A 14775-nucleotide genomic window follows, 5' to 3' on the forward strand; every position below is an offset into this window, starting at 1 on the left:
AGAGGTAGAGGTTTATTGAAATATAAACATTCGAGAACATGTAAGATAGAAAATAACCACAACATACAGAGACACTTGCTGCAAGAGGATGTCTGAGGTATTTATTCACTGCCTAGGCTACCCATGTGCTATCACATTTTTTTCCTGGTTAAAATACATATAAGATGGGAAGAGGGGAGGGGACAGAGTTGCCCTGGCCAACTGCCTACCATGTGGCCTTCAGGACTGCATCTCCAGGGAAAGCTCTGCTTGGGTCAGGGCCTGGATGCTGGGGCACCTGCTAGTGCCTCCACTCTCACACTTTCTGGCTAAGCCCTTGCTGCTGGCATTGGGAAAAGTGAAGGGCACTCAGAGGGACAGGTCAGCACAATGCCTGAGGAAAGGGATCAATGACCAGAAAGACCAGTGCACTATCCCTATGTCTTCTGGGTGGGAACAGTCCATCCTTCTGTGACCAAACCCTGAGAAATCCACACTGGTCAAATGTTTGAGACTCTCATGTGGGTCCAGCATCAGTCACCTGGTATCCTCACTAGCACCAGATTCCAGATGCCCTTCTCTGCCCATACCTGGCATGTGCCTGGTGGGAAAGGCTTCTGAGGCCAGAGGAGCAGCCCCCAGTGAGTGGGCTGTGCCTGTGTGTGTGAGTGAATGTGTGCATATGTGTGTGAACACGTGAATGTGTGTATAAATGTGAGAATGCAGGTGTATTCATGTGTGAAGTGTGTGTGTGTGGATGTGTGTGCACCTGCACGCACACACATGTGGAGGGCTGGGGGAAGGGAAGAGGGGATGCAGGTCAGCAGAGCGGCTGCTTACCAGGTTGAGGTATGTCTTGGGTGCAAGCTTTTGATTTCCCTTTCTTTCCCTAGACAGGACCAAGTATGGGCCATGCTGTGGTCTCCACTGCCACCACCCAGGGAGTCCTTAAGAGTGGTGTTCCAGTGAACTCATTCAGCTGAGAGACAAGCCTTGTGCAAGCATCACACATTCTTTACCACATAGGAGCAGCTGGAGCCAAGAGGAGAGAAGGAGCTCTCTCAGCATGTCCTCATTCCCTGGGAACCCTGGCCACCAGCAGGGCCCACAGCCACCTCGTGTCCTGAGGTGGGAACGCTGAGTGGGGAGAGATATCCTGCCCTACCCTGTCAGCTGGGGTAGAGGGTGGCAGAACACAGGAGTCAAGGCCCTCTTCAGAAGCAGCCAGCAAGAGTGTGCCTCTCCATCCACTCCTCCATCCCACCACAGTGATCCCTGAGTCATCCCACCTGCTCCTGCCCAGCCTGTGGGCTGGGGCCTGGGCAGGGCTGGAGGGGCTGGCTACTGAGCTGCGCCTGGCTGGAGCGATCTGCTCTCATTTCTTTGGTGCTACGACAACAGCAACAACAATAAAAATTAAAAAATAAAAAACAAAAGTCAGCAAAACACATATAAAAAAGATTTCAGAGATGCAAATATTTCCTGAAGAATCAAACATCAACAATTACAAATCTGAGGTATTTCAGTGAACCTGACATCGGCACATCTGGGGCTGATGGGGCTGAAATGGCCCCAAGAGACAATGACAGGAGCCAGGGACAAGTGGGTCGTCTTGGGAGAGCTGGCTAACAAGGGCAAGTGGGGAGCCTGAGGTTTGGGAGGGTCAGAACATGGGCTGTGCGAAGTGGGTGCCAGGGCCTGGCCAGCCCAAGCTCTGCTTCTCTTCAGCAGATGACTGGAGGCCCTAGGACTGAAGCCTGTCCTCACATGCTCTTTCTCAGGACCTTTAAAAGGGGGATATAGGATCCTGAGGACTGATTCAAGACTTGGATTTGAGGGACCCACCCTCCAGGAACCAGACACTAGGCAAGGTGGGTTGGGAGGACCTTCATCCCGTGCTTGGCAGACAAGAGCCAGGAAGGCATGCTCTTGGCTCCTAGCAGCACCACAAGGGATTTAAAACTGAGGATCTGGGCAGAGGAAGAGGCCAGTGAAGTTGGGGTGCTGGCAGAAGGCAGGGGAAGGGAAATAAATTAAAGGGGAAGGGATATGGAGGGTCTCCAGCCCTGTGTCGGCTTACAGATTGTCGATACACTGTGCCCTGGGATGGGAGGTGGCTGGGGAACCCTAGAGAAAGCTGGACACCCAGACCTCTGCCCAGTTCTCCAGGACAATCCCTGATTGGACAACGCTGACCTGTCCCGCCCTCTAGCCTCTCCCTGTCCCCAGAGAACAGCAGGACCTGAAAGGAGCCTGGACAGACAATCATGTCCAAACTCTCAATGTCTGGCCAAATGGTGTTGGACCTGGGCTCCGTGAGATGAGGTAAATTCTGTGCATCAACTTCCTTCACTCTCAGCAGGAGTAGGAGTGGGCAACTGGCTGCTGCCCGTCAGAGGGACCAGCTGGTGGAGGGCTCTGCACTGGGGGTGCCCCGTGATGAGGTAGGACTTGGTGAGCAGTGAGAGCTGCTGCTGCTGCTGCTGGCGCTGCTGCCGATGCTCTGGGGAGCAGAGCCTGCAATGAGGTGGACCACTGGTTTCTGGGCAAACAGCACACCTGGGGTGGGGAAGAGAAGCAGCGTGGGCTGAGGAAGAGAGACAGCAGACTCAGTTCATCAAGGACTGACTGCAGTTCTAACCCTGAGTACGCTCTGCTCTTCCCACAGTGCAAGGTGCCAACAGAAGCCCAGGCACTGTCCTGCCTTCCTGTGTTCACACACTGCTGAGGGGACAGACAAGCAAATAGTAACTTTGCTAGAATATCACAAATGCTCTGAGACCAGTGTAGCCAACGTTGTGGGAACACTGAATAGGGTTGCAAGGGTAGGACGTGAAAGGATCCAGCAGGAGAGTGTGCCTAAGCTACTGAAGGGGAAAAGGGGCCAAGTAAAGAAAAGCATGGCCAGAGAATCTGAGACATAGACACAGCAGGGAGAGGTGCAAACCTACCAGGGCTGGTTGAGTAGTGTGGGACAACCAAGGGGTGCTGGTGGTCAGGGCCACAGAAGATGGGGTTGTAGAGATGGGTGGGCAAGGTGGTGTGGTTTGCAGGGGTCATGGAGGCCCTGAAAATTTTGGGCGGGAGAGGGATATTATGGTATCTGGGTTTCAGAGTGTTCTGTGGGGAGTGAGAGGAACATGGGTGATAGAGAAGAGGCCTGAAGGGACTCTACTTCAGTGGTGGCAAGGATAGAGGAGGAGCTGGAGAACACAGATGCACTGGGAGGCGAGGGAAAGGCCTTGTTCCTTCCATGTCCCTGATGCCTGTGGCAGGTAGCCCAGCGGAGACCTAGAGCATGAGGGGCCCATATAGCCTACAAAATGGTACAGTGTGTGTTGTGATGTAGTCTCAGAACAGAAGCATTCAAACAGGCAAGGCCCTGGGAAAACACTCGTGGTTTTGTTGTTGTTTTTGAAACTGGAGATTTACTCCAGGGGTGCTTTAGCACTGAGCTACATCCCCAGCCCTTTTTATTTTTTGAGACAGGGTGTCGCTAAGATTATAGGTGTGCATCACCACACCTAGCTACACCTTCAGTTTTGATGGAAGGTATAGCTGTAGGGCTATACCTCACCAGGCTGGCTGATACTCTTTACATCTTGGGTAAAAAAGGCAAGTGACACCTAGCCCAGGTCTTCTGGCCCCCAATGATAGTTGTACTTACCAACAGTCAGCTGGACTTGTTCGCAAGTTGGTCCCTAAACCACTGGAATGGCAGTGGAAAAGAATTGCCATTTTCTATACAAAGCTGGACACTTTGAAGAGGCTCCGTAAAGGGGCAAAACCAACCAAAGAACAAAAAACTGTTGGTAAATTAGATTTAGGGACAACTGATAAAGACTGGGAAGGAAACCATAAAAAATGTAGACTGATTCTGCTGCAGTGAGATTCCTTTGCCAGTGTCTCAATCCTCGGTCCATTTTAAAGATAAGGAATGACCCACAATGTAATATGAGTGTGTGTTACAGTCAGGAAAGGTGATGTGTGCATTGCAAGACCCACTAATGGTGGGCGCCAACTGAACTGTAAGTTACTACAATGTTTAAAGGCACTAATGTAGCATCAATTATGAATCCTCACATAAATGACTTCTTCAATTAATTAACCAACCACCAACCAAAAAAAGAGTTAGATGAAGGCTTTCTGTCATGTGGAGGGTGGCCTATCATCCTTTAGCATCCTTTTTCTTCTATAGTATAGAAGAACTCCTTTACCTTTGGAACTGCGACAATGTAAAAGGAAGTTCCCTGGAAGGTAACTGGGCTTAAGTGTGACAAGCAGGGCCAGTCAGGGAGCTGAATTGTTGCTGGCCACCACTGTGTGGGCATCTTCCAGGACTCTAGGGCCTACCTGCATAGGTGGTGCCATCAATGTCCACAGACATGTTAATGCTCCCAATGCTGCTTGTAGTCAGGTTCAGCGCTGCAGTCGAGGTATCTGCTCTGTCTTCTGGTGGTCAAAGGGAGAAGCAAGCCTGGTCAAGCTTTCCATGGTACTCCCATTGTTTTTTCTGGTACTTCCTGGCAACCCCCCCACACCAGGCCTCACAATGTTAGAAAGTAACTATGAAACCACCTCCCGAACACATGGTGTGGGAAGGAACCAGGCTGGTCAGCTTCCTACTGCTGACTTTCTCCAGTGAACTAGTTCTTTCTTTTTTTCTGGTAACAAGTTGAACCCAGGGGTGCTTAACCACTGAGCCACATTCTCAGGCCTTTTATTCAGACAGGATCTCCCTAAGTTACTAAGGCTGGTCTTGAACTTGTGATCCTTCTTCTCAGCCTCCCAGGTTACTGGGATTACAGCTGTGTGCCAATGCACCTGGTTCCTCCAGTGAGCCAGTTCTCTTTCCCCAATTCCCTTTGCTCTTGGAGAGAAGGGATCACAGTCAGCAGATAGGTTGGTCAGTTTACAGTGGTGCACTAAAACTTCTGAGGTGATTTGGCAAACCCTAACTGAGCACTGTAGGAAATTAGAGACCAACAAAATCCAACCTTGACTCTTGAGGACCTACCTTGTCCCTTGCCCTTTAACTGTAAGTCCCTCAGGGTTAGAGTCCATATTCTCAACACCTGGCCAGTCAGCACACAGGGACTCTGTCTTCTCATCACACAGAGCACCAAGAATTCTTTCAGGTAAGCTGCCTCTCTATTAGCCTTGGGCATTGTGCAGGGGCAGGGCAGCAGGTCCCTGAAATGCTGTTACCACCTAGCTTCCTTCTGCTCCTCACCCAGGAACCGTGGGGTAGAGATCAGTTACCTTGGAATCTGCACTAGCTCTCTTCACACCTGCTTCCTTCCAGGACATGCTTATGCATGTCTGCTGTGAGACAGAGTCACAGAAAGAATGACAAAGAACAGGTGTGTGAGGGGGAAAAGGAGAAAGAGGAACAAGGAAAATGGAGAGTGTGGTTTGGAAAGAGGCGGGGCACTAGAAAAAAACGTAGAGGGAAAGGGGAAAGATGTCAATTATTCTGCTAAACTTGTATTTCCTACTTCTTATTCCTCATGGCCACCAGCACCCTGCTGTTTCCCTGCTAGCCCCTTGTTGAGTCTTAGGAATGACAGGGGTATTTTCCTCCAAGACTAGCAGGCCAGACCACAGTACCCTACTCTGGCCTACATCCAGTGAAGTATACAGGTGTAGGCCAAGTCCTTTAATTTAGATAAATCAAAAGGTGGGTGGGGAAGACAAGTACAGCAGCTGTCTTTGGTTTCTCGAGGCACTGCCTGAAGCAACTTCTGGTTCCCTAGAAACCTCAGCTTGGTGAACAGAGTTATCAGTTGCCAAAGAAACCCCATGTGGCTCTCTTCTGGCCTCTAGACCCTTCTAGGTCCTGGAAGGCAGCCCTTCTAGGTCAGGATTAATACTTTACCTCCTCGCCTGCCCAGTCCCAGGAGATATGAATGGGACTTGAATGTAGTTGGGTTTGGCATGTATCAGGAACAGAAGACTGAGCCCTGAGCCTGACACTCACCCCTGCCATTGATCTTAATCTTCATGGGGAGCTGCCGTGTCATGCTGAAGAAGTTGCGTTGGAAGGCCTGCTGCACTAGGCGCTGCTCCTCCTCTGACAGCCTTGAAGCCTTCTTCTCGGGAGGCTCCCCTGACTCTAGCCGCTCCCGCAACTGTTCTAGTGTGGCAGTCCGGGTACTGGCCTGCTGGCTTGCCAAAGTCATGGGCACAGCCAGGCGATTTGGCACGGGCACTGTGGTCACTGGGACTCCATCACCTGTGAAGGAACTGGAGCTGGACTAATCCACAATCATCCTTCCCACCCAACAACCCCATCTTGGACACAGGGGAAGTGGGTTCCCTCCCTTCTTCCCTTCCCTCTTCCCACAAGGGCCCTGCTGACCTTTCCTGAGAGTGGTTGCTGGGGATATCCGAGGGCTACTGGTATTGGTGCCACTGCTAGAGCCAAGCCCAAGGATGGGGAAGCGGATCTTGGGTGGTGAGAGAAGGGCTGGAGCCCCAGTAGCGGCAGCAGTAGCAGCAGCAGGTGAGTAGCCAAAGAGGGAGGAGCTGTAGCTGGGCCGCCGGCCCTCTCTCCGGTTGCCATCAATGGCTGCCTGGAGCTCGGCTGGGGAACTCAAGGCTTTCTTCTCACATTCATAGGCATATAGATACTTCATATACCTGAGGGGAAGGAAGCAAGCAAGAATAACCAAGAGCAGCGGGGTGTGGTGGTACATGCCTGTAATCCCAGTGGCTTGGGAGGCTAAGGCAGGAGGATCATGAGTTCAAAGCTAGCCTCAGCCTTAGTGAGGCCCTAAGCAATTTAGTGAGACCCTGTCTCTTAAAAATATATAAAAATGGCTGGTGAGGTGGTTCAGTGGATAAGTGTCCCTGGGTTCAACCCCTAGTGCCAAAAAACAAAAACGAAAAACTACCCCAGAACACAGCATCAGAGACCGGAAGCAGCCTCTGTTAGGCAAGATCTAGGGCACATTGGTGCGCTTAGTGGAAAAGTTTGGGATCACTGGACACACTGACAGAGGTCCTTTAACTGCTACTTAATTCTAAACATTGCTCAAATCTGAAGCACTGGTCATTAAGGGAAATTACGAACACCTTAGCTAACATTTTCACATTTGTTTTGGTGCCTTTTTAATGCCCTGAGAGAAATGAGGCCCGTGTTTTGCAATGTCTCCCAGACTCCTTGATCTTAACATTCAGACAGAGGAACAATTCTTCTGCTGTGCCTGGGACCTAGAAGTAATGCCCTTCTTTGTGACATGTGCCCCAAGAAGCAAATCTCTCCCCACAAACCTTGCTATTCTGGTCATAGCTCTGTTCCTAACTTCTACTGGAATAATTCCAACAGACAAAACGCCTCCACCTTTCAGCAAGACCATGACATACTACCAAACTGACATGTCAGCTATTCATTCCCTATTCTTCACAGAGCAACTTCCAGAGTGTTCTCAAACAACAGATTCCCCTCTGGCCCTCATTCTCCAGTGCTACTCATGGTTTTACTGCTTCTGTGACTTTTGAAACTAAGTCAAACAGTGACAAAAATAGGTTAGTGATTCCATGGGGCTTGACTGCAAGCTGAGTGTGAGTGTCAGGTAAGAAGGACCACTTGTGGCACAAGTGCTGTTTGGGAGGCAATATTCTGGAAAGAGTGTGCATTTTACAGATAGACACCCAGGTCTGAATCTCAACTCTACCACCTATGGGATGGTATAGCCTTGACCAAATTATTTAACCTCAAAGACTTAGTTTTTATAATATAGAAATTGGGGAAATGCATACATCACAAGAGAGAGGTTTAAATAAAAGAGAACGGTAAAGCAGAAGCATACAGAAGACCCTGAGTCAGGGTGACTCTCATTGTTATCTGGTCTAGTGTGAGATTCATCTCCAAAGCTCCTCACTGTTTCAGGAATTCCACCCCTCCTGCTAACTGTGCAATGGAATGTCCTTCCTTCCTCCTCCACCTCTGGGCTAAAACATCCCCTTTTTCCAGCTTCCACCTCCTTCCCCAGCCCTGGTCACTCACTGGGTCCTGAGGGTGAAGGCGGCGCTGGTGATAGATGTGGGCAGGTTCAGGCCTTTGGTGATCTCCCTCCAGATCTTCTTGTTAATGATCTCCACCAGGCCCCCCTTCTCTGTCACCAGCTTATACAGCATGTATAGATCCAGGATTTGCTTGGCCATGATGGGGATCCGGTTGATGGGGGTCCCTGTGATTGTACAATAAAAGAAAGTCAGGGCTGATAAAGATGTCTGTGTATGCTCACCCTTAGCTGAATTAGAAACACTGTTCATGAATCTGCTTAGAAGTGTTATTTAACTCAAACTCCCCAAACCTGAAAGCTATTAGACTAGCTGTCAGTTTTCTTTGGGATGAGCAGGACAATCCCAACTCCCAGGGTAAGTGGCCTTAGGCAAGACACTTAGCCTCTCTTGATCTGTTTTCCCATCTGTAAATAAGAGGGCAGGAGTAGATGGATTCAGTGGGGTTGTTTGTTTGCAATACAATTACAGATTATTTCCTAATGATTTGGAAATTTACACTCCTCTGGAGCATCTGGACTCCACTCAGGAGGAGGAGGCCTTATCCTGACTCCCTGGAAGGGGAGGCCCTGCCTGATCACCCACCTGGCTAGCTCTCTGTTACTCCCTGATAGCAGTTTGTTAACAGTGTATTTCTTTGCATACTGCCTGCCTACTTTCTCCCCTCCTGCTGCAGGATGGAGACATGGTTTCTTTCTTTCCTGTGTGCCTCACCATGTCAAAGGAGCTGCTGGACAAACAGATCTCCAGGGGAATGAAAAGCCACTCAACAATTCTCTCCCCACTAATCACTCCACCCCTTCTCTGGCCTCTGAAAGAGGGAGGGTCAGAGCGGCTTCCGCCCAATAGCCCCGAGGGGAAGTGAGAGGAGCCAGGGACTTGATTAGGAAACCTGGCACCGGGCAGGAAGGGCTACTAATGAGCACCAGGGGATGGAAGGGAGGGCAGTACTGGGGTCCTTTCACAGCCGGCTGGGATGCTCGTCAGGAGGCGTGATGGATGACTGTCATTTGGCAGCCTCGGGATTAATGATCTGTAGGTCAGAGGGGAGAATTCCACAGGGAAGGGTCACCGTCCAGGGCAGAGCATGAGACTTGTTGCCTTTTGATGGCAAACTCCTTTTACTGTACACAGGCTGCTGCTTCTGTTGTGTACCTCCCCCCCCCCCCCCCCCCCCCGCCTGCTCCCATCTCACTGAAGACACACTGAGCTATCTGGTGGTGTCACAACAGTTGAGCAGAGAGGGCTATTTACTTCTTCTGCTTCTCCTGCTCTCCCCTAAAGGCAGGCCAGTTTTCTTCTCAGTTCTAAATATCAGAAGTCAGAGAATGGAGTCAAGGGCCCCACACTTCTGAAGAGGAAGCATGTGGGAATACTATGGCAGGATTACACCTCTTTTCTAAGAGTGGGAGGGAGTGACCAATCTTGAAGACCTTTGTCTTGACCAGCTGGTCTTTGGAGAGACAAGGACAAAGGAGTCATGGAATTAAGACTAAAAATAGTCATAGGTAAAATATCAGCAGATTACTGGTATACTCAGAAATACAGTTCACAAAAGTGGTTAACATCTCCCCATGCTGTTCTTGACAGTGAACCTTACACCTACCATAAGACAAAAGCCTAGCATGGCAGAATTGATCTCCTGGCACTACTTCCTTCTGGAGGCCTGTTTGCCCAAGTACACTCATGGCTTTGATAAATACACAGATTCCATGTATCTCCTGAGAGTCTGGGAGGACCACTCCAGGTCCCTTCACAGAGGCCCCCTTACTTCACATTTCCAGAAGCTTCCAGGGCATCCTCACATGCAACCTGTTCACTTTCAAGCTGGAATGTGTGTATGACCTCACCTTTATCTAACTCCCTTTCCCCATCACATCTTCTGTTACCCATCCCTCACCCCCACCCCCAGCAATACCACTGTTCTTGAAGGTTAGGCAGGAACATCAAAGTCAACACTGGCTTCTTTTTTCTCCCTATTACCCACTTTTAGGTTGGTAGGAGGCTCCACTGATTCACCCTTTGAGGTTCTTTTCATAGGTTTATTCCTTTCTGGCTAGCAGCCATGACACTGGACTAAGACCTCTCTGATTCACAATGAAGATACCTGTGGTGGCTTCTATCCACACATTTGATTTGCATGCTACTGCCACATAATCTTATTAAAATAGGACTTTTTTTTTTTTTTTGGTACTATGGCTTGAACCCAAAGGTACTTAACTACTGAGGCATATCCCCCATCCCAATCCCCTGCCCTTTTAAAATTTTTTAATTTTGAGATAGGGTCTTGCTAAGTTGCTTAGGGCCTGGCCAAATTGCTGAGGCTGGCCTCAAACTTGCCACCCTTCTGCCTCACACTCCTGAGTAGCCTGGATTATAGGTGTGTGCCCAGCTAAAATACTTTTACCATATCACTTGCTCCCTTATTTAAAGCCTACAAAATCCTTATTGCTTGCCCAATCCATCCCTCATGTCCAATCCTATGACCCATGTTTACCAATACTCACTTAAAAGATCACCTATGAAGTACCACATTTCACTGCTGCCACCATGAGTATTCTGTGCATCCAAATCTTATACCAAAGACAGTTTAGTAATGATTCTAGTAATACTGGCACAATCTTATTAAAAAAAAAAAAAAAGTTTCACATAATGGTCACACCCCTTTTTTTTATGGTAGACATAAAATCTACCACAATCATGGGGTGAAACATGGTATTCAAACACATCCTAACAACTCTTTTCATTCCAGTTAGCTGGGACTTCTCACCATGCCCCTTGGATCACACTAACTTCTGCTTCACCTGCACTGTCCCTCCTTAGTCCTGAAATGACCTGCCTTCACTCAGACCCCCAACACTGTCCTTCATTGTCCACTCCCTCTAGAGAGAATTGTCCAACTACCCTAGTTTGCATGGCTCCCTTCCCTCAGGAATTTCTGATACCCTTCCAAATTTGGCAATTATTCTATAAACAGTTTCACATATGCCATGTGGTATCTCAGGAGAACTGTTGGCTTTGTGAAGGCAGGGACAGTCTTTCCTTTGCCACACCTTGAATATTATTGTGGATAATAAATAAGCCTATCATGCAGATTAAGAGAAAAAAATGCTTCTCAAGGCATTCAGCTCCATGGTAACTCAACTGGGAACCTTGTGGGAGGACTGCTGAGATCCAGTTTTGAGTGTCAAATGCTGATAGCCCCAACAGAAATCACCTTCCCCTTTCAAATCTTAAAACAGGTTATTACTAATTAATTATTATTATATTTGGTACTGGGGACTGGACCCTGAGACACTTCACACTGAGCCACACCCTCACTCAGCCCTTTTTTATTTTTTTATTTTGACACAGGGTCTTGCTAAGTTGCTTAGGGCCTCGCTAAATGGCTGAGGCTGGCCTTGGACTTGTGATCCTCCTGCCTCAGCCTCCTGGGTTACTGGGATTACAGGCATGTGCCATCACATTCAGCAACATGGATCATTATTAAACCATTATTAAACAGCTGGGGGAAGTAAGACCCAGAGTGCTTAAGCTCTGTGCTGCCAGGTCCCATAGTACAAGGACTAATCACAGGTAAAGAATGGATGAAGAGTTGGGGATTTTCATGAAGAGAAACCATGATTCCAATACAATGGGGTCAAAAAGAATGGAAATAAGGTGTTAAGAGTGTATGTGGCTGGGTTTGTGAGTACACAGAGCAGTTGTGGCTGAGCTAAGTTTAAACAGCATGGCAGGATTTGCCCAGCTGAGTGAATACCATTAGGCCACCTTGGAGAGACATAGCATACAGTTTTGGAACTCCATGTATGAATAGCTTTTAAACTTTGCACTATTTTCTTCTGGATCTCTTTGCAGTGATAAATTGTCAAATGTAGAGAAAGTATTATACTTTTAGAAATGGTCGTCATTCATTTGGAAGCAAGACAAGTGAACAGGATGAAGGGACCAGGATGTTTATACTGTTTTTTGACTGAAGATGAGATGTGGACATCCAAGATAGACTTTCTAGTATGGCTCAAACTGCCTCTGAGGGCAACTCCCTAGAGAGGAATTACAAGTTCATTCTGAATAGTCACTGGACTAAATGTTCAACCATTTGAGACAGCTTCTTTGAAGGGTAACACTGTTACAGATGTAGAAATTTTGTTAAAAATTAGCCTCTCTATGGCCACCCAGAGTGTGACTGTGTTGGAATGAGAACTGCTTAGGGAAGGGAAATGGAAGATGCAGGACCTAAGAAGACAAGAAGGGTCAAAGTGGTGTTTGAAGTCTAGGTTATAAAGAGGCCTCTCTCAGCAAAGGGAGAGAAGCCATTCCTGGGAATTGTCTCCTCACACCAGAGGACTGCAGTTAGTGCAGGGACACCCTGGTAGTGACCCCCTATGGTCAGCCCCACCCTGGGTATACTGCGATCCTGCTTTCCCTCACCCCACACACAGTGCACTCTCCTCACATGGACCCCTTCTGGTCAGGCACTCTGGTTCCAGAGATCAAGTCAATAAGGGAATCAGTCTGTCTCCTCTGTTTAAGGATTAAAGCAGCTCCCAGGGAAGATTAGCCCTGGGCACTGTCAGAAACACAGCTGAGGCCACCCACTGGGTAGCTCTAGATAACAGTATGGTTTTCACACATCTAGACAATCCAGATATAAAAACCTGCCCTGGCTTCAATTCTTGTAATGACCAAGAAACAACTGGAATCCTCCGGTTGGTCTGTCTCAGCAGTTTGCTTTATGCTGAATGGACCTGGTAGCCATTTTCCTTGCCAAAGAAGATCCTACTATGAAGAAAAAAGGAGAAGGTCTTTTAACTGAGTTTGCCAATACATATTCCTGGGGAGTAGGGATGCGGGAATCAACAGATTTCACAGATACAGTTTCCCCATCTGTGAAATGAGGAATTTTAGAACTGACTTTCAGTTCTAAAGTCTTATGACTCTCAGAATAAAAAATCAAAACAAAAATTGATAATTGTGACTACCAGAGAGAGGATGACTCACTTTTAGGGAATAACGCTGCCAAGTGACTCTGAAATGCAAGATTGGGATCTTTTCCTATGAAGGACCCCTAAGGTTTAGACCAGGCACATGAAGTTCAAGTCCACAAGTAATGGTTCCTATTCCATCCTTTAGGAGAAGGGGGCAGGGGTCTATGACTCTGTCTTATATCCTCCTCTAAGGAAGCTGTTCACCTGAGAGAGGCAAACCTGTGACCACAATAAACACAAAAGCAGTTTGCTGAGCACCACCGAGGAGGCAACACCAAACTGAAGAGAGCTCTCTCAGAGTCCTGCAGAAAACCAAATCTCTGCCCCCAATATACAGGTTGAGGGGGGTGGGTGCAGAGCACCTGATGGGGAAGCCTGCAGACTGTCAGTCACTGCTATCAAAGCAGGAGCTAGGATTGAGGGTAATTAATCATACTCTCTCTGACAGGAATCCAGGGCCTTATCTGCACCCCAAGAAATACCGCTGGTCTCCAGTTCCCTCCTCAATAAAGGAGACTGACAGTTGCAACAAAGAGGCTCCTTATCAGATTTCAGCCAGGGAGCCTGAGGCAGCCCCAGGGACGGATGTAAAAAGCTTTTATGAGGGCCAAGGACCCAGCAAAGCCTCCCTCTGGGACTCCTGGGGCTTTAACCCTTGTTGGTGGGAACACTGCTGGGCACTGACACTAGCAGGCCAGAGATGACATCAGGCTCTTCCACTGCAGATAAGGCTAAACAAAAACTGCTCCCTGGCACCTTACTTTCCTTTCTACCAGATAATATGGAAGAAGGCAGCTGTAGGGGTGAAGGCAAGAAGAGAGATGGCCACCTCTGGCTCTAGAGAAAAAGATGGAAGATGGCAGAGTGCTGAAGGGAAAGCCATTTCCTTTCCATATCAAAATATGGGCATGCTCCAGTGAAGACCAGAAGCAATAAGGGGCAGGGTCCCCAGACAGACTCACACAGCTGCCTTCCTGCCTACTGGTCAGGGGTGAGGGCACAGGACCCAGGGCGTGGCCCTGCCAGGGACCCTTGCCGCTTCTTCCTGGCTTTGAAAGAAGTCATTAATCATTTCCGTAGCCTGTCAAGGGAGCCGACCAGGGAGCCTAGAAGAGTTTAGAAAAACTCATGTTAGGCAGGGAATGTGCACAGGCAGGCAGGCCAGCTTCCTAACCATTCCAGCATTTTTGCCCTACTCTAGTCCTGCTCACCAGGAACAAATCACACAGTTGGTGATTTCTCCCCAAATTGTTTATGTAGAAAATACCTCCCATGGGGAGACTGGGCGGTACTGTATGGCAGTCTGTAGGCTGACTGTTCCAAAGGGCAGGGCAGAGGCAACACATGCCAGTATCCTATTACTGGGCTGACAGGTATGCTTAAGCTCTCTGCCTCCAAGTGCACACTGAGCGGGTCTAACTTACGTATGGTATGGCATACTAATCTAAGTATACTTCCATATGAATTCATGTAATCATCCTTCAGAACAAAATACAGAATGTTTCCAGGGTCCTAGAAAACTTCATCACAGCCATTCTCAATCAATATTCATCTTCTCACCCTACCGTCCTGGAGGTAACTAACCATTATCCTGACATGCATTTTTCCTGAACTTTATATAAATGGAATCATACAGTATATAACTTTTTAAAAAATCTCATACTATTTTTTTGAAATTCACTTTAAAAAAAAGAACCCTTTAATTTTTTATGTGGTTCCAAGGATCGAACCCAGTGCCTTACATGTGCTAGGCAAGCTGTCTACCACTGAGCCACAACCC

At 48.3% G+C, this 14775-nt stretch overlaps 1 protein-coding gene across 6 annotated transcripts in view; it reads right to left on the reverse strand.

Moving 5' to 3' along the window:
- The window catches only part of Arid3b (AT-rich interaction domain 3B), a 48108-nt gene continuing 33333 nt past the window's right edge, over positions 1–14775 (reverse strand). For 2 of the 6 annotated variants that reach the window (XM_047542241.1, XM_047542242.1), the window contains exons 5-9: positions 7991–8174; positions 6341–6621; positions 5960–6214; positions 4333–4431; positions 1–2566 (exon numbers count right to left, since the gene is read on the reverse strand). In XM_047542241.1, the coding sequence (XP_047398197.1) occupies positions 2319–2566; positions 4333–4431; positions 5960–6214; positions 6341–6621; positions 7991–8174 (1067 nt within the window). In that variant the 3' untranslated portion in view covers positions 1–2318. Of the gene's footprint in view, positions 2567–4332; positions 4432–4746; positions 5413–5959; positions 6215–6340; positions 6622–7990; positions 8175–14775 lie in introns of those variants that run through there. The other 4 variants (XM_047542245.1, XM_047542243.1, XM_047542244.1 and 1 more) reach the window with 4 other exon arrangements.

The sequence above is a fragment of the Sciurus carolinensis genome, chromosome 2 (assembly GCF_902686445.1).
Source record: "Sciurus carolinensis chromosome 2, mSciCar1.2, whole genome shotgun sequence".
NCBI classification, from domain to species: Eukaryota; Metazoa; Chordata; class Mammalia; order Rodentia; family Sciuridae; genus Sciurus; species Sciurus carolinensis.